At 39.2% G+C, this 25,326-nt stretch overlaps 1 protein-coding gene across 1 annotated transcript in view; it reads right to left on the bottom strand.

Moving 5' to 3' along the window:
* Positions 1-17,847: 17,847 nt before the first annotated feature.
* rybp.S (RING1 and YY1 binding protein S homeolog) overlaps positions 17,848-25,326 on the bottom strand; it is a 50,989-nt gene continuing 43,510 nt past the window's right edge. Inside the window, exons 4-5 of the mRNA XM_018261471.2 lie at positions 20,298-20,393; positions 17,848-18,769 (exon numbers count right to left, since the gene is read on the bottom strand). Of these exons, the coding sequence (XP_018116960.1) occupies positions 18,517-18,769; positions 20,298-20,393 (349 nt within the window). The 3' untranslated portion in view covers positions 17,848-18,516. The remainder of the gene's footprint in view (positions 18,770-20,297; positions 20,394-25,326) is intronic.

Here is a 25,326-nt window from a genome sequence, read left to right as displayed (position 1 = left end):
TATGGAAGGATGTTTATTTCTAATAGGAAAATAAGAGCTCAGCTGTGCCTGGTTATCACCTCCCAATTATCTCTGGTGTTCTCCGAGGGACAATGCGGAAGGTCAGCGTGCATCTGCATAGGATCCACAATATATTTTCATTAATGGAAACAGTAAAATCTGACAGCTAGAAGGCTGACACCTCTTTAAAACCCAGCTGCTCTGATGAAGTCCTTCATTTTTATTGAGCCCTCTCAGTGCTACAGAGCAACAAAGCCTCTCATTCATGCCTCCCAATATTTTGGAAAATACAAAGAGGGACAAAAAGATTTCCACCCAGAAAAATGTTTAGCCACGCCCAGTTGTGTGGCCACACCCCCTAACTACAGTGTCCATTTTAAAAAATTTGGCAGGTTATGAAAGTTTGAACACATTTCTGTGGTTCTATGTGTTATTACAGTTTTAACAGTAATGAAGGTGAATTACCCTTTAAAGGGTATGTAAAGTCTAAAATAGAATGAGGCTAGAAATGCTGTATTTTGTATACTAAATATAAACATGAACTTACTGCACCACAAGCCTAATCAAACAAATAATTTATGCTTTCAAAGTTGGCTACAGGGGGTCACCATCTTGTAACTTTGTTATACATCTTTTCAAGACTAAGACTGTGCAAATGCTCAGTGTGGTCTGGGCTGCTTAGGGATCGTCATAAACAAAGCTGCTTGAGTTCTGCATGGCTGGGAAGTAAGGCGGGGGCTCCCCCTGCTGTTCATAAGTATGATTGTTTCCCTGCTCAGCAGTTAGGGACCGTCTGACAATTCCTATCCACAGCAGTAAATGAAGGGAGAATTTCACTGCATACAGTCAGGTTTCTTATAAAAACGGTACACATTTTTTAATTAAAGTATATTGGAGATAGGTTTCTTTTTCATTAAAGAAAGTAAAAATGGGATTATATTTTTTGCATTTACATGCCCTTTAAGCTGCAAATCACAGTTTCTCCAAGAGGCCTGCTTATCTTAAATTGTTACAATTGTTTCTCTGCTTATATTAAATTGTTACAAAAGTATCTAACTACACCCGCCATGTATTCTGGGCTCTCTGCCAAAAGCCAATTAAGTTAGAAGCGTTGCATCTTTTTCTTACTGTTCAGTGCAGGAGATCAAAGTCGGGACATTTCAGTAACAATTCAGGACTGCGGGTTGAGCTGTAAAAATCAGAAACCATCCCACGAAAATTTTTAATTACTTTAGAATGCTTTCATTTTTTAAATGTGCCACGTTGTGCTTCATTCTGACCACTGGTATGGCACATGGAAGGCAACTGCCTACAAATGGAATTTAATGAGCCCTGTGAGCAATGAAGTATGTGTTTTACTTAAAAAGAATGACTTTCCCTGCTTAAGTAAAATTAAATCTCTCATCTGTCCACTACCAATGAACAGAAATATGCCAGAAAAACCAGTGTGTCTGTAGTTTTATGCTGTTGCTGTAGATTTTACATTTGCAATCACTTAAAGAGTTAAAGGGATACTGTCATAGGAAAAAATGTTTTTTCAAAAAGCATCAGTTAATAGTGCTGCTCCAGCAGAATTCTGCACTGAAATCCATTTCTCAAAGGAGCAAACAGATTTTTTTTATATTTAAATTTGAAATCTAACACGGGGTTAGACATATTGTTAGTTTCCCAGCTGCTCCCAGTCATGTGACTTGTGTTCTGATAAAGTTCAGTCACTCTTTACTGCTGCACAGAAAATTGTAGTGACATTACCCCCCAACAGCAGCCTAACGACAGATCTAAGAATAAGTAAAATCCAGGTCCCACTGCGACACATTCAGTTACATTGAATAGGAGAAACAACCGCCTGCCAGAAAGCAGTTCCATCCTAAAGTGCTGGCTCTTTCTGAAAGCACATGACCAGGCAAAATGACCTGAGATGCACCTACACACCAATATTACAACTAAAAAATACACTTGCTGGTTCAGGAATGACAATTTATATCGTAGAGTGAATTATTTGCAGTGTAAACAGTATAATTTAGAAATAAAAACTACATTAGAAAATCATAACAGAATCCCTATAAATATGTGAGTACTGTTACACAGCCATGAAAACTTTAACAGCTGATTTGAAGGGTTGAAGTGATCTTTTTTCCTTTCTTTTCGTTAAGTCCCAGGTTGTAAGGGTTGCCACTTTTTTTTGGAAAGAAAACGGACAGGGGCCGGGTTGGTGACGTAGAGGGCGGGCCAGTATATCGGGGGCGGGTGACGTGGAGAGGCGAGACAGGTGATGCCAGGGGCGGGGCTGATGACATATCAATACGCTGATCACCATGTCATTCACTTCAATGTCCTGTCCCTATTTCCTAATTTGGAAATCCAGACAGGAACTTGTCACCCGGGCAGCCCTTCCAAAAACCGGGCTGTCCAGGTAAAATCCATACAGGTGGCAACCCTATAGTTTGTACAGAGGTTTTTGAGCCCCTTGGAACTAAATAGCTTGAGTATAAGATTGAGTATAAGATGCAGAAACTGTTGAAACAAATATGCTTTTAGGCGGGTAAGGTCAGACGAGGAGATTCGGGGAGATTTTGTCGCCTGGCGACTTATCGACACGTCTTTTGCGCGACTATCTCCCCGAACTGCCTCAGCGTTTTTTCCCCATAGGCTACAGCGCAAAATCGCCTGCGCTAATGCACACGCGGCGATGCATTTTCAATAGTCGCCCAAAATTGCCTCGCAACTTTGGGCGACTATTGAAAACGCATCGCCGCGTGTGCATTAGCGCAGGCGATTTTGCGCTGTAGCCTATGGGGAAAAAACGCTGAGGCAGTTCGGGGAGATAGTCGCGCAAAAGACGTGGCGATAAGTCGCCAGGCGACAAAATCTCCCCAAATCTCCTCGTCTGACCTTACCCTTACAGTGTACATTTCACTCCAGCCTCATCCAAAATAAGATTTAATCACACGTATTTATAAAATGACATTGCTTAGCTTTCGTTTATAATTGTGGAATTATTCTGCCAAATATGATAAGATGTGATGAGCCAGTAAAGCTAATTAAGAACAAATGATCAATGCTTGAGGAAACTAAATGAAAGGGGTAGTTAACCTTTAAGTAAACTTTTATATTGTGCTCTATTGCAATTAGTCTTCTTTTGTTTTTAAACTTTTTTTTTTTAATTATTTACCTTCCTCTCCTGCCTCTTTCCAGCTTTCAAAAACTATTATATATATATATATATATATATATATATATATATAGCGATCTGTGGAGGAGTCAGCCTTCACGTCAATTGGCACAAACGTGCTTGGGTGCAGTGTCCAAAATTTTAGAATTTCTATCCAACAAAGAAGGTCTGTACTCTCAGGTCTTAAATACAAATCAAATATGGTTTATTAACTTAAGGACTAACGTTTCGGCCTGCTTTCAAAGTAAAACTCCCAAACTTGGCTGCCCTTTTATTAGACACCAACGGGATCACCTGACTATAGCTGGGAAGGGTGGGAGCTACAACATGGAGCTGGTCACTGCTCCTGTATAACTATAACAAACAAGGGAAAGTTGCGCTCACCACTAATTTTTAAAAACATTAGGCATTAAGCAGCTAGTAAGTTGCAGGTAAAACCTAGTCCCTTAAACGCCCCTAAGATTACTCTAAACAAGCCTCAGAATGACATCCTTTTCTCCCTGCGTTCAGTCTTATTTTGTTCTCAATCACAAGCAGCTCAACTGCAGCTCTTTTAGTGACTGCCTTGCCCTTCTGCACTCTCCTTCTTGTGTGAAGATGTCAAAGAGGTGCCTGCTCCCATTTCCCATTGGAATTCAATCAGGCATGCGCAGTAGGCACCTATTTGACATCACCACAGCTCAGAAAAGGGGTCACTGAGGTGACATTGCTTCATTTGGGAGATGATCAACTGAGCAGGGCTGTTGGAAAGATTCTCTCGTGTTGGGGTGATGGGTGAATAACTTTAATAAGCCTGAAAGAAGATGAAGAAGTGTATAGGGCTGATTAAAACTGGGGTAAAGGGAGACCAGCTTTGATAAGTTACTATACAATTCATCTACGGTAGATGCAGGTTTCAGAGAATCTGCAGACAGTACAACAGTCAGAAAATGTGCAAGATATGAAAAAATACTCTAGGTGATTATATGGGAAACATATGAGAATGCAGTTCTAATTTCTTTTACTGTGCCTGCCGGAGAAAGTAATAAAACAGCTTATTTCCTCTTGGCTTTCCACCTTATCCATAGCAAGGTTTTCTACAACCTCCTCTCATTCCCAGCACCCAGTCTTTATGCTGGTCTGTTAATCGGCTCTTGATCAGCACCTGCACTCCTCCAATTCCTCCAGACATTTCTTATCCAAAGATGCATCTTTCATTCCCCTCCAGTGCAGATATTGGGATTGATTCCCCATGGTGTCTCTCTCAGTTTTAACATCTTCATTATGAAATCAAGCAGAAAAGCTTCTTTTCACTGTTAAATCTGCTAACAAGACAGATGAGATTGCTGTGTACAGAGCCGATGCCTCAACAACCCTAATACTATGTTTCGGTATTAAGAATGGTAAACCTTTTAGAGGTATTATCATGGGTATTTAGGGTTTGTCTGGTAGGAGTTTTTGCTGATTCTCCCTTCAAACAAAGCAAATGGTTAAGTACAGGGTTGGACTGGTAAGTGCTGGGCCCACCAAGGCCACCTGCCCTCCCCGAGCGATAGTAAATGAAACCTACCTTCAGCTTATTGGGAGATCAACGGCCTGGGGAAGCTCCAGTGAGGGGCAGGCTGGGCCCACTGGATTTTTTCCTGGTGTCCTGCCGGCCCAATCTGACGCTGGTTAAAGGGGAAGTAAAATCTAAGATAGAATAAGGCTAGAAATGCTGTATTTTGTATACTAAACATAAACAAGAACTTACTGCACCACAAGCCTAATCAAACAAATGATTTCTGCTTTCAAAGTTGGCCACAGGAGGTCACCATCTTATAACTTTGTTATACATCTTTGCAAGACCAAGACTGTGCACATGCTCAGTATGGTCTGGGCTGCTTAGGGATCGTCATAAATTATCAAAACAGCACAAGTCAAATAATATCTGCCAGAAGCTGATACAACAAGACTGATTAATAATCAGAATATACAGACTGCACTGGGTCCTGTGTTGTCATGTAATCTAATGTGGATTTTATAGATTTTGTATTGTTTAATACAAACTGTCTCCAACTCTGCAGAACCTGTGGCTGCAGCAAAATAATCCTCCAAATAGAATCCCAGTTTATCTGTTTAAATCTGGCTCCATGATCTTTGTCCCTGCAGCTGGAGTTGGAAACAGCAAAGGGGATGTAAAGGCAAAAATAAAATCCAATACAAATCTCTACACATTTGCCGACTGCTCTACAGGGAAACAAACAAAGCTGCTTGAGTTCTGCAAACATTTATGGAGTGTATTTAAGAAAAATATCCCCTGGTTGTATGTTAGTTAAACAAATACATTTGTTATCACCAATTATGGAGGTATTAGGTGTGTGCCACAGGTAATTTTCTCCACCGGCATACATTTGCAGGCAGTGCAGCTCCCAAACTACATGTGATGAAAGTTGCGTTTAGGAGAACTGAGAAGGGACGACCACTTGCATCTGAAATCTCTTTGAACAGGCTTATTGCATTGGATATTTTTCGAGTTGATATCTCTTTAACGATTTATATGTGGTAACGCATGTATATTGGTGAAATGCTTTTTTTTATTATGAAGGTGAACAGCCCCTTTAAGTATCTACAGTATATGCAATGACCATCAACTCCGTAGACATTTCTTTTGTACACGTTTATAACTAGTGATGGCCAAATCTGACCCGTTTCAGCCCCCATGCCAGCTTCCACTTCCAAAGTTTTTAAAGCCTCCTACAATAATCCCTTAAAGGGATACTGTCATGGAAAAATGTGCACTGAAATCCATTTCTCAAAAGAGCAAACAGATTTTTTTATATTCAATTTTGAAATCTGACATGGGGCTAGACATATTGTCAATTTCCCAGCTGCCCCAAGTCATGTGACTTGTGCTCTAATAAACTTCAATCACTCTTTACTGCTGTACTGCAAGTTGGAGTGATATCACCCCCTCCCCTTTCCCCCCTAGCAGCCAAACAAAAGAACAAAGGGAAGGTAACCAGATAACAGCTCCCTAACACAAGATAACAGCTGCCTGGTAGATCAACACTCAACACTCTAGCCCCATGTCAGATTTCAAAATTAAAGGACCAGCAACATCAAAAAATTTTACCAAAAAATTCGTTAGAATAGAACGAAAATGTAAAATAGCAAAGCCTTTATTAAGAAATAACTTACAGAAACTCCGCTTTCCCTTCTCTTTAGAAAAGGCGACAGGGCGACCGTCCATCCTGCGGCGCACGATTTCTCCTCTCTGGCTATTCACTGACAGTGTGTCCTGTGCCCTGATCTCCTGCTCAAGCTCTATGTCTAGCCCCATGTCAGATTTCAAAATTGAATATAACAAAATCTGTTTGCTCTTTTGAGAAATGGATTTCAGTGCAGAATTCTGCTGGAGCAGCACTATTAACTGATTCATTTTGAAAAAAACATGTTTTGCCCTGCACTGGTAAAACTGGTGTGTTTGCTTCAGAAACTCTACTATAGTGTATATAAACAAGCTGCAGGATACACAGTAGATAACAGATAAGTACTACTATAGTTTATATAAACAAGCTGCTGTGTAGCCATGGGGGCAGCCATTCAAGCACAGGATACACAGTAGATAACAGATAAGTACTACTATAGTTTATATAAACAAGCTGCTGTGTAGCCATGGGGGCAGCCATTCAAGCTCAGGATACACAGTAGATAACAGATAAGTACGACTATAGTTTATATAAACAAGCTGCTGTGTAGCGCCTATAATTCTTAAATTTATGGGGTGTTTCTGTACCATATATATATATATATATATATATATATATATATATATATATATATATATATATATATATATATATACACATAACACATAACAGAAGGAGGCTCGCACTCACAGGTCTTACAAAGAAATAACAATGTTTATTAGTCAAAAATAAGGTACTAGTTAGTTCTTATTTTTGACTAATAAACACTGTTATTTCTTTGTAAGACCTGTGAGTGCGAGCCTCCTTCTGGTATATACTTATCCTTTTGGGCTTTATTTGCACCCAGGCAACATCTCTACACGAGTTGTGCCGGCATCCAGACAGCCATATATATATCATTGCAAGAAATTTATTTTGTTTTTACATGCTTATTTCCTCCTAATATATTTTGAACAAGAACTCTGAAGGCGCGGCTTCACATGTTTTGTTGTACGAATCTCACTCCATATGGCTAAAAAAAATAATAAACTACGATATAAATAAATTTTTACTATTTTATTTATGGAAAAAAAAACTACAAGCAGGATTCATAAATAGACATTTCTAAGTAAAGCAAAAAAAATAAAAATATAAAGTGGCCTCTATGACAGCCGTGCACATGCTAGCAACAGGAATATATTAACATCTCTTATTTGCTAGACAAAAAGCAGTGTTCAATAGAAATTTCCCAAAAACATTAAAAGACCTGTGATTTTTTTTTTGACCAGTTCACAAAACCACCATTGACACTTTTAGCATGAAAATGGGAAAAAAAAACAGAAGAAAAACCCTAAAAACAACTGTTAGCGGTAAAGACTATACAGGATAAATTTGTAAAAGCAGCACAAGTTGGTCTTCCAGGGAAACTGAAAAATGGAACCATATATTACACTAACGAAGCAAAGAATAAAAACAAAAGATTATGCCATGACATAAACAATCATTCTATAAGATTCTCCTAAGAAGAAGTCAAAAGGAAAATTTAAGGACATGTAACCATTTTTACACAGTAAATAAAGGTTACAGATCATTCATTATAACAGGACTACTTGCACATTTATATACTGTTCAGCTCCATTGTCATAGCACCTAAAGGACACCCATGCAGTGATGGAAACCACCTGCCCTCCAGCTGTTATGAGCTACAACACAAGGCTGTTAGCCCCTAAAAAAGAGGCATGGCTACTCCTACATGAAATAGGAGTGTTGATTGGTCGGCTGATAACACAAGGTATTACCCAGGGCCTATCTGCAAATCAAGTGACATTTTAAATGCTTTTCAGCATAAATGTAGGACGTTTCTCTGAACAAAGTATGACTGGTATTCATAAACCATCTAACTCAGTGATCCCCAACCAGTAGCTCATAAGCAACATGTTGCTCTCCAACCTCTTGGATGTTGATCTCAGAGTCCTCAAAGCAGGTGCTTATTTTTGAATTCCAAGCTTGAAAGCAAGTTTTAATTGCATAAAAACTAAGTAATGTGCCAAGTAGAGCCTCCTGTAGGCTGCCAGTCCACATAGGGGCTACCAAATAGCCAATCACAGCCCTTATTTGGCACCCCAAGGGACTTTTTCACATTTGAATGTGGCTCACGGGTAAAAAAGGTTGATCTAACTGATGATATGCCCTAAACCATCTAACAGCTTGAGGGACACCAGTTAAGGGGACCATAGATAATTCCCGCGACCATTGGCCGATGTTCAAGCGCCTATGAAAATTTTCCAACTCGGCCGATTGATGAGCCGATATCCAAGTCTTTTTGTGATATCAGTTGGCTTGTCTTGTACCGCACAAGCGCCAGATATCATATTGAATTTAGTTTTGTACAATAATATCTGTACATCTATGGCCACAGCAATTGCTCTCATATGGGAAAGCAGATTGTCACCATCCCATTCATACATGTAACTTTTTCCATACATTGATAGTGCTTAAGATAAATATATATGCAGGAAACCAAGAGAACTCTGATGTAAATAAGAGAACCCCCCCCCTTTTACACAACACATAGTTTGTTTTCCTGGATGTGGTTTCCTTCCTGGATTTTTTTGCGGTCCTTGGGAAAACGGAAAAGTAGATTCCACTATATAATAATTTAAAAATTCTGTCCTGTGCCTGAAATAATCACCCAAGTTGGCCAAAAAATGTGAGGGGTTTATACAGGTCACCGAAAAAGCAGATCGGAGTCTAATTTGGCAAAATTGAACTGATCCAATTGTTGGCACTGGGGCCAACAATTGGATCACAGACTAGGGCCTATGGACACTCGTTGGATGAGGCCTGCCTTAACCCATCGTCAATGCATGCCTTATCAAACAAGATTTTTAAATCTGTCCAATTGATTTATGGCTAATTTTTAGCCTGCTATAGGTCGGGCATGTCCGTTTGTGGATCCCATACACAGGCCAATAAGCTGCAACAAATGGTCTGGAGGGAGCATATTAGCAGCATCAGCCCGTGCATGGCCACCTTTAATCTTATTATCTCCCTTTCAGCAATCTGTTTCTCTACAAGCAGGACTTATTTTGTTTATTGATAGTCTACATACACTAATTCAAGCTGTGCTCACACAGTAAATAATTAAGATGAGATTGCATAATGTACTTGTCTAAAACCAGCATATGCCACAGACTCTGTTGCAAAGGGCGACTACAGCCCACTCAACACTTACGGTAAATGGACCCTAATCATACCACCAATACTGCCGTGACACATTTTGAAGGGTTCACACCTTCCTACATTCCTAATGGAAAATAGAGACCAATTAAACCACATTCCTAAAACAAGCATGCCTAGTTACATAAAATATTGAACATGGCTCACTTTAAACCCCACCTGCTTTCTGATAACCTCACCCCTATTTTGATGTGGGAATAATTTGTGTCCTTATACTGATGAGTGGGTTGATCCAAAGCCTGCAGGACTCATGGGTTGGGCCAAGTGAAAGTTCGATAGGTGGAGAGTTACATTTTAAGCTGACCCCTACCATATGATGGCTGATCACACCCATATAAGAGTCATCAGAGAGGAGTGTTGTGTACAGGTCATGAAATAAAAAAGGACTTTAGGCAGAGTGGCATGTGGGTTGGGAAGTAGTGTCAAGAGTCAAAAAAGTACATAACAGATAAGTACCCACCAGTCTCCAGTGAGCACCTAGAATTATACACCACCAAATAGAAATAACAGGGTCATGGTAGCCAACTCTAAGTGACATGGCTACAGTGCTGCATTATCCAGTACTATGGAGCCCTTGGTTGGTACACCAGCTGTATGACTATAGTACATTAACTGAAATTAATAGTAAACTCACATTCTACTTCCTGTTCCCATGTACATCTAGGTGTGGACTACTCCTTATTTAAAAGCCTTACAAAGGCAGCAGCTGGGAAAAGGGGGTCTGCTCAATGAACTGGTGATTACTGGTTATTAAGGTGGCCATAGACGCACAGATAATATTGTATGAAACTAATTTTCGTACGATATTTGGTGCGTGTATTGTGAGAAAAGAGCCGACCGAGATCCGCAAAAGACTTGGATGTCGGTCGGCTCGTCGATCGGGCTGGACGGAAAATTTTGATCGGGTGCCTCTGAAGAGATTTTCTAGCCCTATAACAGTAATGATTCTGGCTTTCACGGTTGTCCACAGCAGTTGCCCATCTTGGATCTTAATTAGCCATGTTTTGAGTGTCAGTGGCACTCCCAGCGTGTTCTGGACTTTTACTGAGAAGCTAAGCTTAGGGCTTTGTCCAAAATCATCAAAACAGCAGAAAGTAAGGGAACATCTGCAATAGAAATGATCAGTTCTGAGTATAGCTCTCCCTTAAAAACAATAGAATTACGCTAGAATTACCTTGGATCTTGGTGTAGTATATAAATAGTATATAATAGTATATATAGTATATAAATACAAGCCCACCATAATTCATTAGCAGTGAAGATCTGTCTGAAGATTTACCCCCAGTAGCTCCCTATCTCAGTTTCTGCTGATTCACAACACAATTTAGGGACTTATTTACAATATTTACGGTATATATCCCCAATTTAATTTCATAATACAAAGGTGATTAGTAATTAGTTCAGGTGCACATATCATGTGCCAATAGAAAGCACTTGTATAAAAGACGTAACTTCCCTTTCTGCTAAAGTTTTGATGATTTCCAATGACAACAAAGCTCAGGGATCACCAGCAACCCAGAGCACACTGAGCATGTGCAGTGCCACGGACACTTGAAAGATGGCCTAACAATATGCAAAATATAAAGGTTTGGATCATTACTGTTATAGGGCTGCTGAACCTCCGGTCTGGCACAGAAGAGTCTGTATATAACATACATTTTTAGACATATACAGGTATGGGACCTGTTATCCAGAATGCTCGGGACCTGGGGTTTCCAGATAACGGATCTTTCCATAATTTGGATCTTCATATCTTAAGTCTAGTAGAAAAGCATGTAAACATTAAATAAACCCAATAGGCTGGTTTTGCTTCCAATAAGGATTAATTATATCTTAGTTGGGATCAAGTACAAGCGACTGTTTTATTATTACAGAGAAAAAGGAAATCGTTTTTAAAAATTTGGATTATTTGGATAAAATGGAGTTTGTGGGAGACGGCCATTCTGTAATTCTGGATAATGAGTTTCTGGATAACGGATCCCATACCTGTATTTTTTATTTATGTTTACTTTTTAGCTGGTATCAACTGCAGAATCTATAACTTAGACTATGAAGCACTTGCAATATAGATTCTGTGTGTCTGTGTTTGTATTAAGATCTATCAAGGTATGGAATGGTTGCACGTACATTTTTATTTATATATTTTAATGGTATAGAATGCTCTACCATAAACACACTGCCCTTTTACTTCTGTTCATTTATTTTTTTAAGTGCTCCTTCGGTCTTTACTTTTTCAACACTCTGGGGCCCGAAAACATACAATGCATTATCAGCCCTGGAAGGCATAAAGCCATTTGGGTTACATAAAAGCAATGTTTATTTTGATATAGTTGAACAATTAAATCTTTTAAAATACTTTCAGATACAATAGCTTACAAAAGTAGACTTCGGGCAGAGACATACGCTCAGATTCAGGGAGATTAATCGTCCAGCAATAAATCTCCTCTTCTTCGGGGCGACTAATCTCCCTCAACTGTCTCCCGCCGGCTAGAATGTAAATCTCCGGCGGTATGGCAATCGGTGCCCTTCGTTTTATGAAGTCGCCCGAAGCTGCATCACGATGAAAACTTCGGAAAATGAATTGCTCCGAGTGCTATCCCACCGCCGATTTAGATTCTAGCCAACGGAGGCAGTTCAGGGAGATTAGTCGCCCAGAAGAAGAGCAGATTTATCGTCGGGCGACTAAATCTCTCCGAATCTTCGCGTGTGCCCTTAACCTTAGAATAGTCTACATAAGGCAGGTTGAAGGTTTCAGTGGAAATCACCGGGGGGGTCGACTGCCAGATTTTCAAAGACAGTCAGTTCAAACCCAAGTCAGTTATTAGCCTGGAGAATAAACGTTTCTCTCCCACTGAATGTTACAGTCTTCTGGCGATAGGACCCAGTTCAGATTGGCCATTGCAAAGCAATATGTTTATTTATGAAATGTGAAAACGTAACACTGTGCTCTCTCTACCTGCTCCGTGACAATACACCAAGCACTCCAGACCACTGAAACGACGCTAGCGTTAATGACTTTGCCTGTGCAAACACCACAACATTTTGGACTCTCTTAAACCCCCCCCCCCCCCAAAACAAAAAACTGCTGAACAGGTAGCATTAGCCAGGGAAACTCGTAATTTCAGTCTGTACAGAATCCACAACACAAATCACAAACAGTTTATAGGTTATAAACATTCCAAGTAATTGTGCTCAGTATCAGCCATATATGAAGTTACATACCAGCCAGTCTGTTTCCTAAAGTAGGGAAATGTTATACACACTCCCTTATTGCTACCATTACACACCAAAAAAAAGTAGAAGTGGCGCAAGTGAAATTTGCGGGTCTGCCAACATCATTTAGAAGCTATACAATGGCACACTCGCTGTTCTGACGCCTCACTATAAAACATATACACAAGATTTTGGGGAAAAAAGTGAAGGCAAATTAAGGAGGGATGATGGATGTCTTGCCAATGATCAGGAACGGTGTTAATAGGAACAAATGCCATTCAGATCCGCTTAGCAAGCTTTTTGGCATCAATGTTACTTGAAAATGTATTTATCCTTTAACACACCTTATACAAATGTGTCACCTTCTGGTATAGTGCAACTTTTTTGGGGAGGGAGGCTAAGAATATAATGAAGCAAACCCCACCATTCGCATATTTAAAAGCAAATAATAATTTAATACATATTAATTAGTATGGAACTTTGAAGAGATGCTTTTAGTTATAAAGCTCTGCGCCTGTGGACATGTTGGCTAACCTGCGGCACCAGAGCAGCTGCTGAATGACATGGCTACACATTAAAGGAACTGTAACACCTAAAAATGAAAGTAATGACAATATAATGTACTGTTGTCCTGCACTGGTACAACTAGTGTGTTTGCTTCAGAAATTCTACAATAGTTTATATAAACAAGCTGCTGTGTAGCCATGGGGGCAGCCATTTAAGCACAGGATACACAGTTGATAACAGATAAGTACTACTATAGTTTATGTAAACAAGCTGCTCTGTAGGCATGGGGGCAGCCATTCAAGCACAGGATACACAGTAGATAACAGATAAGTACTACTATAGTTTCTATAAACAAGCTGCTGTGTAGCCATGGGGGCAGCCATTTAAGAACAGGATACACAGTAGATAACAGATAAGTACTACTATAATTTATATAAACAAGCTGCTGTGTAGCCATGGGGGCAGCCATTCAAGCACAGGATACACAGTAGATAACAGATAAGTATTACTATAGTTTATATAAACAAGCTGCTGTTTAGCCATGGGGGCAGCCATTTAAGCACAGGATACACAGTAGATAACAGATAAGTACTACTATAGTTTATATAAACAAGCTGCTGTGTAGCCATGGGGCAGCCATTCAAGCTGGAAAAAAGGCACAGGATACACAGCAGATAACAGATAAGCTATATAGTATACAAAGGGATTGTTCAGAATTTATCTGTCATTTACTGTGTATCCTGTGTTTGAATGGCTGCCCCATGGCTACACAGCAGCTTGTTTATATAAACTATAGTAGTACTTATCTGTTATCTACTGTGTATCCTGTGCTTGAATGGCTGTCCCCATGGCTACACAGCAGCTTGTTTATATAAACTATAGTAGTACTTATCTGTTATCTACTGTGTATCCTGTGCTTGCATGGCTGCCCCATGGCTATACTGCGGCTTGTTTATATAAACTATAGTAGTTGTGTTTCTGAAGCAAACACGGCAGTTTTACCAGAGCAGGGCAAAATAGCATTTAAAGGACCAGTAACATCAAAAAATTAAATAGTTTTAAAGTAATAAAAATATAACGCAGTGTTGCCCTGCACTAGTAAAACTGCTGTGTTTGCTTCAGAAACACTACTATAGTTTATATAAATAAGCTGCTGTGTAGCAATGGGGGCAGCCATTCAAAGGAGAAAAGGCTCAAGTTACACAGCAGACAACAGATAAACTGTCTGTCTGTCTAATGGTGTTATCTGTTATCCATTATCTATCCTGTGCCATTTAGCCATTTTTCAATTTCCGCCATTGCTACTCAGCAGCTTGTTTATATGAACTATAGTAGTGTTTCTGAAGCAAACACATCCGTTTTACCAGTGCAGGGAAACACTACATGATATTTTCATTACTTTAAAACACTTTCAGTTTTTGGTGTTACTGTTCCTTTAATTGTCATTCCTTGAAAACACTTCCATTTTGGTGGTTTCTGTTCCTCTTAGGGTCTGAGCCCCTGGGTGTTAAACTACATTCTCCTACATCTATAATTTATCCCAATGAAATCTTCCCAGATGGCACCTGCAAACAATTCTTTCTCAAAGAATCAGTGATGAGTGCCCTCAGATACAGGTCAGTTTTTTTGTGTGCTTCTAATGAGAGTCAGCATTTGATTTAATCTGCTTCATTTTTCAATATAGAGAAATTCAAGAAGACGTCCCAGGGCGACAGTTCTCTTACATTTGCAGTGGCCTCTACTATTTTAAGGGCCGGTTATATGGGCACTTTGCCATGCTGTTAACATAAACCAGGAGCATTCATATTTTATTTGCTAAATGGCCAACAGCTAGAGGCAGATTTATCAAGGTTCCAATTTCGAATTTATGTGAGTTTTTTTTTTTTTTTGTAACTCTCTTAAATTCAATTTTTTTCAATTTTTTTTTGATTATTTATCAAAAAAAATAGAATATCTAAAACTTGGACAAATTTTACCAATCTAAAAACTCGAATTGAATTTCATTCGAATTCGACTAAACTCGATTCGAGTTTTTTCTCTGAAAAAAAACCTTGAATGTCAGGAAGGCTACAAACATCTCCAAATTGGTCACTGGACCTCTCCCACTGACATACACATCAATTCGGCAGGTTTTAGGTGACAAATAGTCAAATTTGAATTCTTAAAGAGCTAGAATATGATAAATCTCAAAAATCTAATTATATTTTTTTTAAAACAAACTCGAATCGAGTTTGGATAATTCCCTAGTCGAATTTGACCAAAAAAAAAAATTGAGAATTCAAATTTTCAATTCTTCATAAATCTGCCCTTTAAAGGAGAAAAAAAAGACTTTGTGCAGTTGGGGGTGCCAAATATTAGGCACCCCCAAGTGATTGTATTGACTTACCTGAAACCCTGGGCCGGTGCTCCTATCAGTGGAAAACTGCACCGGCCCGGGGTTATACCAGTGAGCACCACGGAGTGACCCTCTTCCGGCTTCTTCTTTCTTCGTGCGGAAAAGTCGAACTTTAACTAAAAATTTCGTTCAAATGCCCATGCGTCTACCTCGGGAAATTTGAAGAAAGGAGAAGCCGGAAGAGGATCGCTCCTTGGTGCTTGCTGGAATAAGTTTTCTGCTGATAGGAGCACCGGTCCGGGGTTTCAGGTAAGTAAATACAATCACTTGGGGGTGCCTAACATGCAAGAGGACTTTCCTTCTCCTTAAAGGACCAGTAACACTTTTTTTTTTTTTTTTTCAAGTTCAAAATCCACTCTACCCTTTTCCACCTGCAGATCTATTTCTCAGAAATGGTACTATAATAAACGCTTAATAAAAAAAAAATACCATTATAAAACACAGTTTCCGGATGTACTCTGTCTTTCCCAAAAGGCGACTGCAAGATCCGATGTGCGTTGCTCAACATCCCCCTTGCCAGCCTTCTAAACCGGAAGTTAGTTTTGGCTGGGGACGGTGTAACTTCTTTGGCGTCATTTATTTCTGTAAGAGCAGGCGAGTGACGGACTGCAGCAGCACACTGGTCAGCAATAAATCTAAAAAACGAACGAAGACCCCTCCTAAATCCGTGAGTGCATTCCTTCACCTCTCCCCTGCTTTTACAGAAATAAATGATGCCGAAGAAGTTACACTTCCCGCCGCCAGAACTAACTTCCGGTTTAGAAGGCTGGCAAGGAGGGCATGTCGAGCAACGCACATCGGATCTCGCAGTCGCCTTTTGGGAAAGAAAGAGTACGTCCGGAAGCTGTGTTTTATAATGGTATTTTTTTTATTAACCATTAATCGTAGTAACATTTCTGAGAAATAGATCTGCAGGTGGAAAAGGGTAGAGTAGATTTTGAACTTAAAAAAAATTTACTGGTCCTAAACTACAATCCATGCCCAACCAAAGTGATAGGGGTGCTGGTTACAACCTGAATACCTCCTATACACGACAAAGATGCACCATCTTGGATGACAACCTCTGCCACCCTGGAAAGATCCATCAAGAGTTCTTCATGATGATGCAGCAGGTGAGGACACAGGCTACAATGGAACAGGACTAACTACCTGCAGGAAATCCTTCCAGACTACTACGTGCTGTAGATACAAAGACCTTTGTAGCAAAGCTTCATCAAACATTTTGTTTAATTAAAACCTCTATTTACAAAGCACAAATCATGACATCGCAAAGATGGGTTATAGTATGTATCATCATATAACGGCTGACATCTCCTCATCTGGAAGTCCAGAGACTCAAAACTCAATGCCCAACAAAATTGTCCTAGCATTATGATTTTGGAAGGGAAAACTGCATACATTTCTGTTAGGATTGTGGCGTATGCTTAAACCATGTTTTATTTCTGCTTTTCACACCTGATGCAAACAAGCCGAGAGCTTCTGATATCAGAGATACAGTAGATGACGGCACACATGAGCGACCATGCCTTTGGAATTTACACTTTGACCAGATGATTTGGAGATGTGAGGGTTAAAAAACAAAAAAAGAAAAAAAAACAGTGCAGGAAGAGAAAACGGGAGCTGAAGAAGGTGACATCTTCTCAGAGGTCTTAAAGGAGAAGGAAAGCTACCGAAGCAGTTTCTTGCCAATAGATTAGCCACAATAGTACAAGCAATAACACTATATTTATTCTGCAGAATACTTTACCATAATTGAGTAAACAGCTCTAAAAGCTCTCTGTTTAGGATAGCAACTGCCATATTAGCTTGGTGTGACATCACTTCCTGCCTTAGTCTCTCCCTGCTCACTCATAGCTCTGGGCTCAGATTACAGCAGGGAGGGGAGGAGAGAGGAGCAAACTGAGCATGCTCAAGCCCAGGGCAAGGAGGTTTAAGCTGAAAACAGGAAGTCTGATACAGAAGCCCATGAGTACACAATAGAAGGAAAGAAATGTGGTGTTTATTTTGACAGAGGACTCAGAGCAGCATTACTTGCTGAGGGGTTACTGGTGTAATTATATAGACCTTTCTGATAAAGCTTACTCTTAGCCTTTCCTTCTCCTTAAACAGTTTTGTTTTACCTTCTATTAACCCCTTCGCTGCCAGACAAGCCATCGACAAACAAAGCGGCGAACGGGTTAAAGATCTTTCTTCAATCTGTGTTTTTTTTTTTTCCATATGCTTCACAGTGTATCAAGCACCAGTGTTGTTCTGTGTATTGGTTTCAAATAACCATTTATTTATATAGATTTATATATATATTTTTTTATATATATATTGATGTATAAAAATCGATAGTATGTTGCATTACAGGAAGAGGAAGGGGAAAAAGAAAACAGAAAGGGGTATGCAGGAAGTAGACAGGAGGTTGACGATGCAATAAATAAAAGTCAAAAAAATAACGCAAGAAAAAAAAAAAATTTAGCATGTACATGGAAAGAAAATTGTGCACAGCAGATCCGTATAAAAAAAAGTAGATTTAGGCGCACATCCAATTATAAATGATTGTTAAGAAAATCATATAAAATAATGGAATACGCAAGTGTCAAGGGTCATTGTTGAGGGTAGGAAATTCCTTGGTAGCCAGATGCCCACGTCATGTAGAAATGACCCCGGAAGGGTAAGGAAGAGGCTGTTGTCCAAAATGGGGGAAAAGAGGAAATAAAAAGTCTCCTTCTCAAAACCAAAGTAATAATTATAATAATGCTCCGGGTACGCGGCCAACACAGGCAACTGGGTGTCTGGGAAATCCAGACCCAGGTCGAAAGTTTCCATTAATTTGTGTGCAATATTGGCCTTCTTCAGAAAGACTCGTCATTGACAACAGACATGTCGCCCTTCGGGGTCGACGAGCGAGACGATCCCTTGTCTGTGCTCTCAGAGCCAGAACTGCTCTGATTCTGTTGTTCTGAGCCTGCACTGGAGGTCACTGTGGATGAAGATGTGGAAGAAGAACGAGTCTTTTCTTTAAAGTCTGTGATTATTACAGTTACGTTGCCCACTGTTACTGCCAGTTGCTGTGCGGTACTTCTGTCAATGTTTTTAAGCCTGGGTCTGAGTTAAAGAAAAAGAAAAAGGTTGTAGTTAAAAAAGGCTTATCTTCAAGTTAAACACATCATTGACATTTAGCAATGTTACTTTCCAAGGATTTAAAGAGGATATTCACCCCCCATTTTTATAAATTATGATTTCTAAGCAACTTTCCTATATATTAAAAATCAAATATGTTGAAGTTATTTGTAAATGAAAATGTAACTGAAAACAATGTTTTGCTGTCCTTTGCAAGACATTAGGGATGCACCGAATCCACTATTTGGGATTCGGTCGAATCCTTGGGGAAAGATTCGGTCAAATATCGAACCGAATCCTAATTGCATATGCCAATTAGGGGCAGGAAAGGAAAAAGTGGAAAAAATTCTTGTTTTGTGGCAAAAAGTCACGTGATTTCCCTACCCACCCCTAATTTACATATGCAAATTAGGATTAGGTTCGGCCGAATCCTGCTGAACAAACCTGAATTCAGTGCATCCCTAGAAGAAATCAAGCCTATCACCAGCCAATAATCCAATTCCTACAATGCCTTCATTACTTCTGTTTAGGGATTCACTGAAACCAGGATACGGTTCGGGATTTGGCTAGGTTTCGGTTTTTTTCAGCCGAATCTTTGTGCCTTGCCAAACTGAATCCTAATTTGCATATGTAAATAAGGGGTGGGAAGGGAAATCACTTTTCCTTGTTCACAAAACAAGGAAGTATTTGCGTATGCAAATTCGGATTTGATTCAGAATTCGCCCGAATCTTTCACAAAGGATTCAGGGATTCGGCCAAATCCCAAATAGTGGATTCGGTGCATCGCTACTTCTGTTATTCTCCTATTTACCCACAGGCAAGGCCTTGTGGGAATTTGAATCTTGGCTGGGGGGGAGCAGGCTACAGATTCATGTTTCACTGCTGGAAATAGTAGTTGACAATATTGTTATCAAAGCAACGATCTTTACTAATAACTAGGGATGCACCGAATCCACTATTTTGGATACGGCCAAACCCCTGAATCCTTCGCGAAAGATTTGGCCGAATACCGAACCAAATCCTAATTAGCATATGCAAATTAGGGGTGGGAAGGGGAAACATTTTTTACTTCCTTGTTTTGTGACAAAAAGTCACACATTTCTCTCACCACCCATAATTTGCATATGTAAATTAGGATTCAGATTGGGTTTGGCCGGGCAGAAGGCTTCGAACCCTGCCGAAAAAGGTTGAATCCTGGATTCGGTGCATCCCGACAAATAACCTTAAAATCGATCAAATCAGGTTTTGAGGAATAATTATTAGAAAGTTAATAATTGGAAAAAAAATATGCATTTGATTTTTAAAGGGCAAATAAATTGCAGTTCATTTTAGGCACCGAGCTGCTATTTCTCCTAGAGCCACAAGCCCTACATTGCTTAACGAGGCAGTATATACCCTCATAATCTGTTTTTTTAATTTCTTTAAAATGGATGGATCCACTTTTGACTTTTATGGTTTTATTGACCTTTATGAACCTGTGGTTGTGTTCCTTTCAGATCTCTTCTAAACTTACCTTGAAGTGTGATTAAAGTTGCTGATCTTTGTGTTGGGATTTCCGGACTTAATATTGGCGTCACTTGACGGATTCTTTAAAATGTCCAGCTTTGGTCTAGGAAAATAACAAACAATTAGGTCATATAGCAATGGATAAAGACAATATCACAAACACCAAGGAAGTGATCCCAGACCAGTGGCTTGTGAGAAACATGTTGCTCTCCGACCCTGGATGTTGTTGCTCCTTGTGGTCTCAAAGCAGGGGCTTATTTTTGAATTACTGGCTTATAGGCAAGTTTTGGTTATATAAAACCCAGATGTACTGCCAAACAGAGCTTCTTGTATGTTGACAGTCCACATTGAGGCTACCAAATAGCCAATCACAGCCCCAGAAACGTTTTCATGTTTGTGTTGCTCCCCAACTCCTTTTACATCTGAATGTTGCACATAGGTAAAAAAGGTTGGGGATCCCTGCATGAAGGGGGACTATTTAGCAGCAATCGGATTGTGTTTTTTTTGTCAATCAAAAAATTGTAGCTCTTTAAATCTGAAAATGGTTAACTGAATCAACCATGAAAACCTTTAATACCAAACTTTGCCAAGTAAAGGTTGTCAAGGTATTACAGAAGTCAGTGGGAGCTGCGCTGATCCTATATTGAATTTTCGAATTTTGTTGCTATGAATTTTTTTTTTAATTCTTTATTTCTGATTTTTTTTTTCCAAATCGTAAGGGAGAGGTACAGAAAAAAGGGATTGGGTAAAGCCAAATGGTGGCTCCAATGAACATATCACATAATACATTCTATTTATTCAATCAACGTTTCATTATGTTAATCACTACACACATTAATAGCTAATACCTCTCGTCTTTCTCCCAAAATATTTATCCACACACACTGAAAACTAATTATTAGAGGTTTTGGAAGTTTGTTTTTTTTTCCGGACTTTTTATAATCAGATCTTTCAGTAAATTAAATGACAATTGTGGTTTTAAAGTTTGTGAGTTTAGTTGTGGTTTAAAAAAAACTCTAAAACCACCTTCAATAAATAAGCCTCCAGGTGTTTGGGTGGGGGGGGGGCTCCAAATCTGACCCAATGAAATAAATGTTAGCATTTGAATTCCTATATTATGTAAATAACTAATAAAAAAAAACAATGTATGCTGAATTCTTCAGGAACAGTGAAATTGCTGGTTTTGGCACAACGCTTGTGATATTTTGTACTTCTTTTATTCAATTGTTACTTTTGTCCCCATCTTTATCGTTCACCACTAGAGGGAGCATTAATCCTATTATACCTCTGGGCATAGGCAGTGATATCCAATGACGGATCAGACATCTGGATTTTGCCTGTGAATGGTTTACCTTTTTTATTCCATAGCTACGATAGCTTTGTGTGTATCCAAGGAATTCCGGCATTTCCCAAGTAACTCTGCTAACATAGTTTCATGGATCCAGCCATATAAACAAAGCAACCGGTCTAACAACTGCCTCAGAGTCCTTATCACTTTTATTTGCAGGCTCATCAACTTTCAAAACCTATCCAAGCCCTGGAAATCAGTCTCAAGAAATAAAGGCTAATATGACATATGGCCATAGACACAAAGATAAAGTTCTTAGCTTAAAGGGCACCTATCACAGCCAAAATCAAACACATATTAACAATCTGACCAGTAAAAGCTAAACACGTTTAATCAAACTACATATATAGTTTTTTGAAAAAACTGCAGGTTTTAAAAAAATCCCTTACTTTGTCAAATGGGTTCTTTCACTGAGGGAGGCCATATTGAGACTATAACAGAGACTCTAATATGCAAATTTCAGGAGCATGCTCAGATTGTAACACTGCTTTGTGTATTCTACCCAGAATGCCTTGTTTTAGTAAACTCCTCCACTAGAAGTATCCACTAGAAGTGCTGCCACCTGCTAACTTCCAGCAGGTGGCAGCACTACTGTACAGCAGCTAACACACAGGTTTGGCTGATTTGAAAATAGCTTAGAAGGGTTGATAAGCAAGCAAGGAATTTGAACTGAGCATGTGCGAGATTTCAGAGCTACAGTTGGCTGGGAAGATATAGGTAGGAGGAGCCAGTGAAATCCAAGATGGCTGCCTCAGCTAGAACTGCAGGGGAGATAGGGGAGATCTTGCAGAAGGAATAGTGAGCTGATCATTTACATTATACAAACAATTCTAACTGTTTTAAAAATCGGATTTCTTGAACTTTCACATAGTGTATTTACTTAGTAAATGATTTTGGTCATGATTGGTGCCCTTTAATACAATATTTGGACCGTTTGTGGATCGTCCCGACATTTTTGTAGCATGACCAAAAGTTAGGCACCCACAAGTGATTGTATTGACTTACCTGACAGCCCAGGGCTGGTGCTCCTATCAGCAGAAAACTGCACCGGCCCAGGGTTATTCCAGCGGGCACCACGGAACGATCCAATTGCGGGGCAGACGCATGCAAAGTAGAATGAAATAGTCGACTTCTTTGTTAAAGTTCAGCTTTTCACACTACTGCACATGTGCAGCCACGAGAAAAAAAAGAAGCCAGAAAACGATCACTCCGTGGTGCTCATTGGTATAACCCCGGGCCGGTGTAGTTTTCTGCAGATAGGAGCACCGGCCCAGGGTCTAACTTTTGGCACCCCCAAGTATAAAATGACTTTGCTTCTCCTTTAATCTGAACCGTTAGTGGTTGGTCGGAAGATTGCAACAGACTACTGTCCGTCGGATATAAGGATAAATCTGCACGTCTATAGCCATTATGTTCTTACTGTAGATTGTGTCCCCTAATGCTATATATATATATATATATATATATATATATATATATATATATATATATATATATATATATATATATATATATATATATATATATATATATATATATATATATATTTATTCACAAGACTGGAGCACTCATGTATACAAAAACAGCTGCCTGGGTGCAGTATTCAAAAATTATGTAAACCAATTATTGTACAAAAACCGCACTCTCGGGTCTTCTCAAAGGTGTAGAAAATAAAAATAAATATTTGCTTTCTCTACACCTTTGAGAAGACCTGAGAGTGCGGTTTTTGTACAATAATTGGTATATATATATATATATATATATATATATATATATATATATATATATATATATATATATATATATATATATATATATATATATATATATAAACATATAAAGGGAAAAACAAGGGAAAGTTGTGCTCACCACTATTTTTTAAAACCATTAGGCGGGGGTGCAATGAGGCTGTGACCACAAAATACATATAGTCAAATACAAGATTCCTCTGCACTCAACCCATTATCAATATATATAAGACAGAGACATTTTGTGCATACTGCTACTGAAAAATGCCTTACCCTTTAAACAAAACAGGGATTGTTTGTCCATATATTGCAATATATTTAAGCTGAACAACTACGTCAAAGTCATCCCATATCTGGCCAGTCCTACTCTTAATTTTATCTGATTCATTAAGAATTCTATTGCTTCATTATACATTTTACAAAGGGACTAGGTATTACCTGCAACTTAACTTGCTGCTTTCAAAGTAAACCTCCCAAACTTGGCTGCCCTTTTATTAGACACCAGTGGGATCACCTGACTATAGCTGGGAAGGGTGGGAGCTACAACATGGAGCTGGTCACTGCTCCTGTATAACTATAACAAACAAGGGAAAGTTGTGCTCACCACTATTTTTTAAAACCATTAGGCGGGGATGCAATGAGGCTGTGATCTTAATGAATCAGATAAAATTGAGCATAGGACTGGCCAGATATGGGATGACTTTGACGTAGTTGTTCAGCTTAAATATATTGCAATATATGGACAAACAATCCCTGTTTTGTTTAAAGGGTAAGGCATTTTTTAGTAGCAGTAGCACAAAATGTCGCTGTCTTAAATATATTGATTATGGGTTGAGTGCAGAGGAATCTTGTATTTGACTATATGTATTTTGTGGTCACAGCCTCATTGCACCCCCGCCTAATGGTTTTAAAAAATAGTGGTGAGCACAACTTTCCCTTGTTTGTTATAGTTTATACAGGAGCAGTGACCAGCTCCATGTTGTAGCTCCCACCCTTCCCAGCTATAGTCAGGTGGTCCCACTGGTGTCTAATAAAAGGGCAGCCAAGTTTGGGAGGTTTACTTTGAAAGCAGCAAGTTAAGTTGCAGGTAATACCTAGTCCCTTTGTAAAATGTATAATGAAGCAATAGAATTCTTAATGAATCAAATGAAAATTAAGCGTAGGACTGGCCAGATATGGGATGACTTTGACGTAGTTGTTCAGCTTAAATATATTGCAATATATGGACAAACAATCCCTGTGTTGTTTAAAGGGTAAGGCATTTTTTTAGTAGCAGTATGCACAAAATGTCTCTGTCTTAAATATATTGATAATGGGTTGAGTGCAGACGACTCTTGTATTTGACTATATATATATATAATATCAAAACAGGGGGGTTGTGGGAGCACTCTAAAGGCTTTAAAGTATATATATAAGTATAATATATTCGGGGTTTACCTTGACGTGGTATAATATATTCGGGGTTTACCTTGACGTGGTATGGTGGCTTAGGGGAGATTAGTCGCCAAGCAATAAATCTTGACTACTGCGGGTGACTAATCTCCCTGAAATGCCTTCCCACCAGCAAGAATGTGAACCGCCGGCGGGATGGCATTCGTAACGCTTTGGTTTTCGAAGTTGCCCGTTGATTGTTTGCAACACGAATGCCATCCCACTGGCAGTTCACATTCTTGCTGGTGGGAAGGCAATTCAGGGAGATTAGTCACCCGCAGAAGCGAAGATTTATCGATTGGCAACTAATTTCCCCGTGTGCCACCAGCCTTATAGTTTGGGCTTTAATAACTTGTCCTACTCAAGTGACTTGACATAAACAGGAAGTGAGAAAAATGAAATAATGAAACCCAAAACAATTTCATAATTAAAAATATTGACAGAAGCCCTATTCATTGAGCTCATGCTGAAAATATATAGTGCCTTAAAATGAAGGCCCCTTGTCTGTA

The sequence above is a fragment of the Xenopus laevis genome, chromosome 4S (genome assembly GCF_017654675.1).
Source record: "Xenopus laevis strain J_2021 chromosome 4S, Xenopus_laevis_v10.1, whole genome shotgun sequence".
Lineage (NCBI taxonomy): Eukaryota > Metazoa > Chordata > Amphibia > Anura > Pipidae > Xenopus > Xenopus laevis.
The sequence above is the reverse complement of the archived record's forward strand: the minus strand, read 5'-3'. Positions and strand labels throughout refer to the sequence as shown.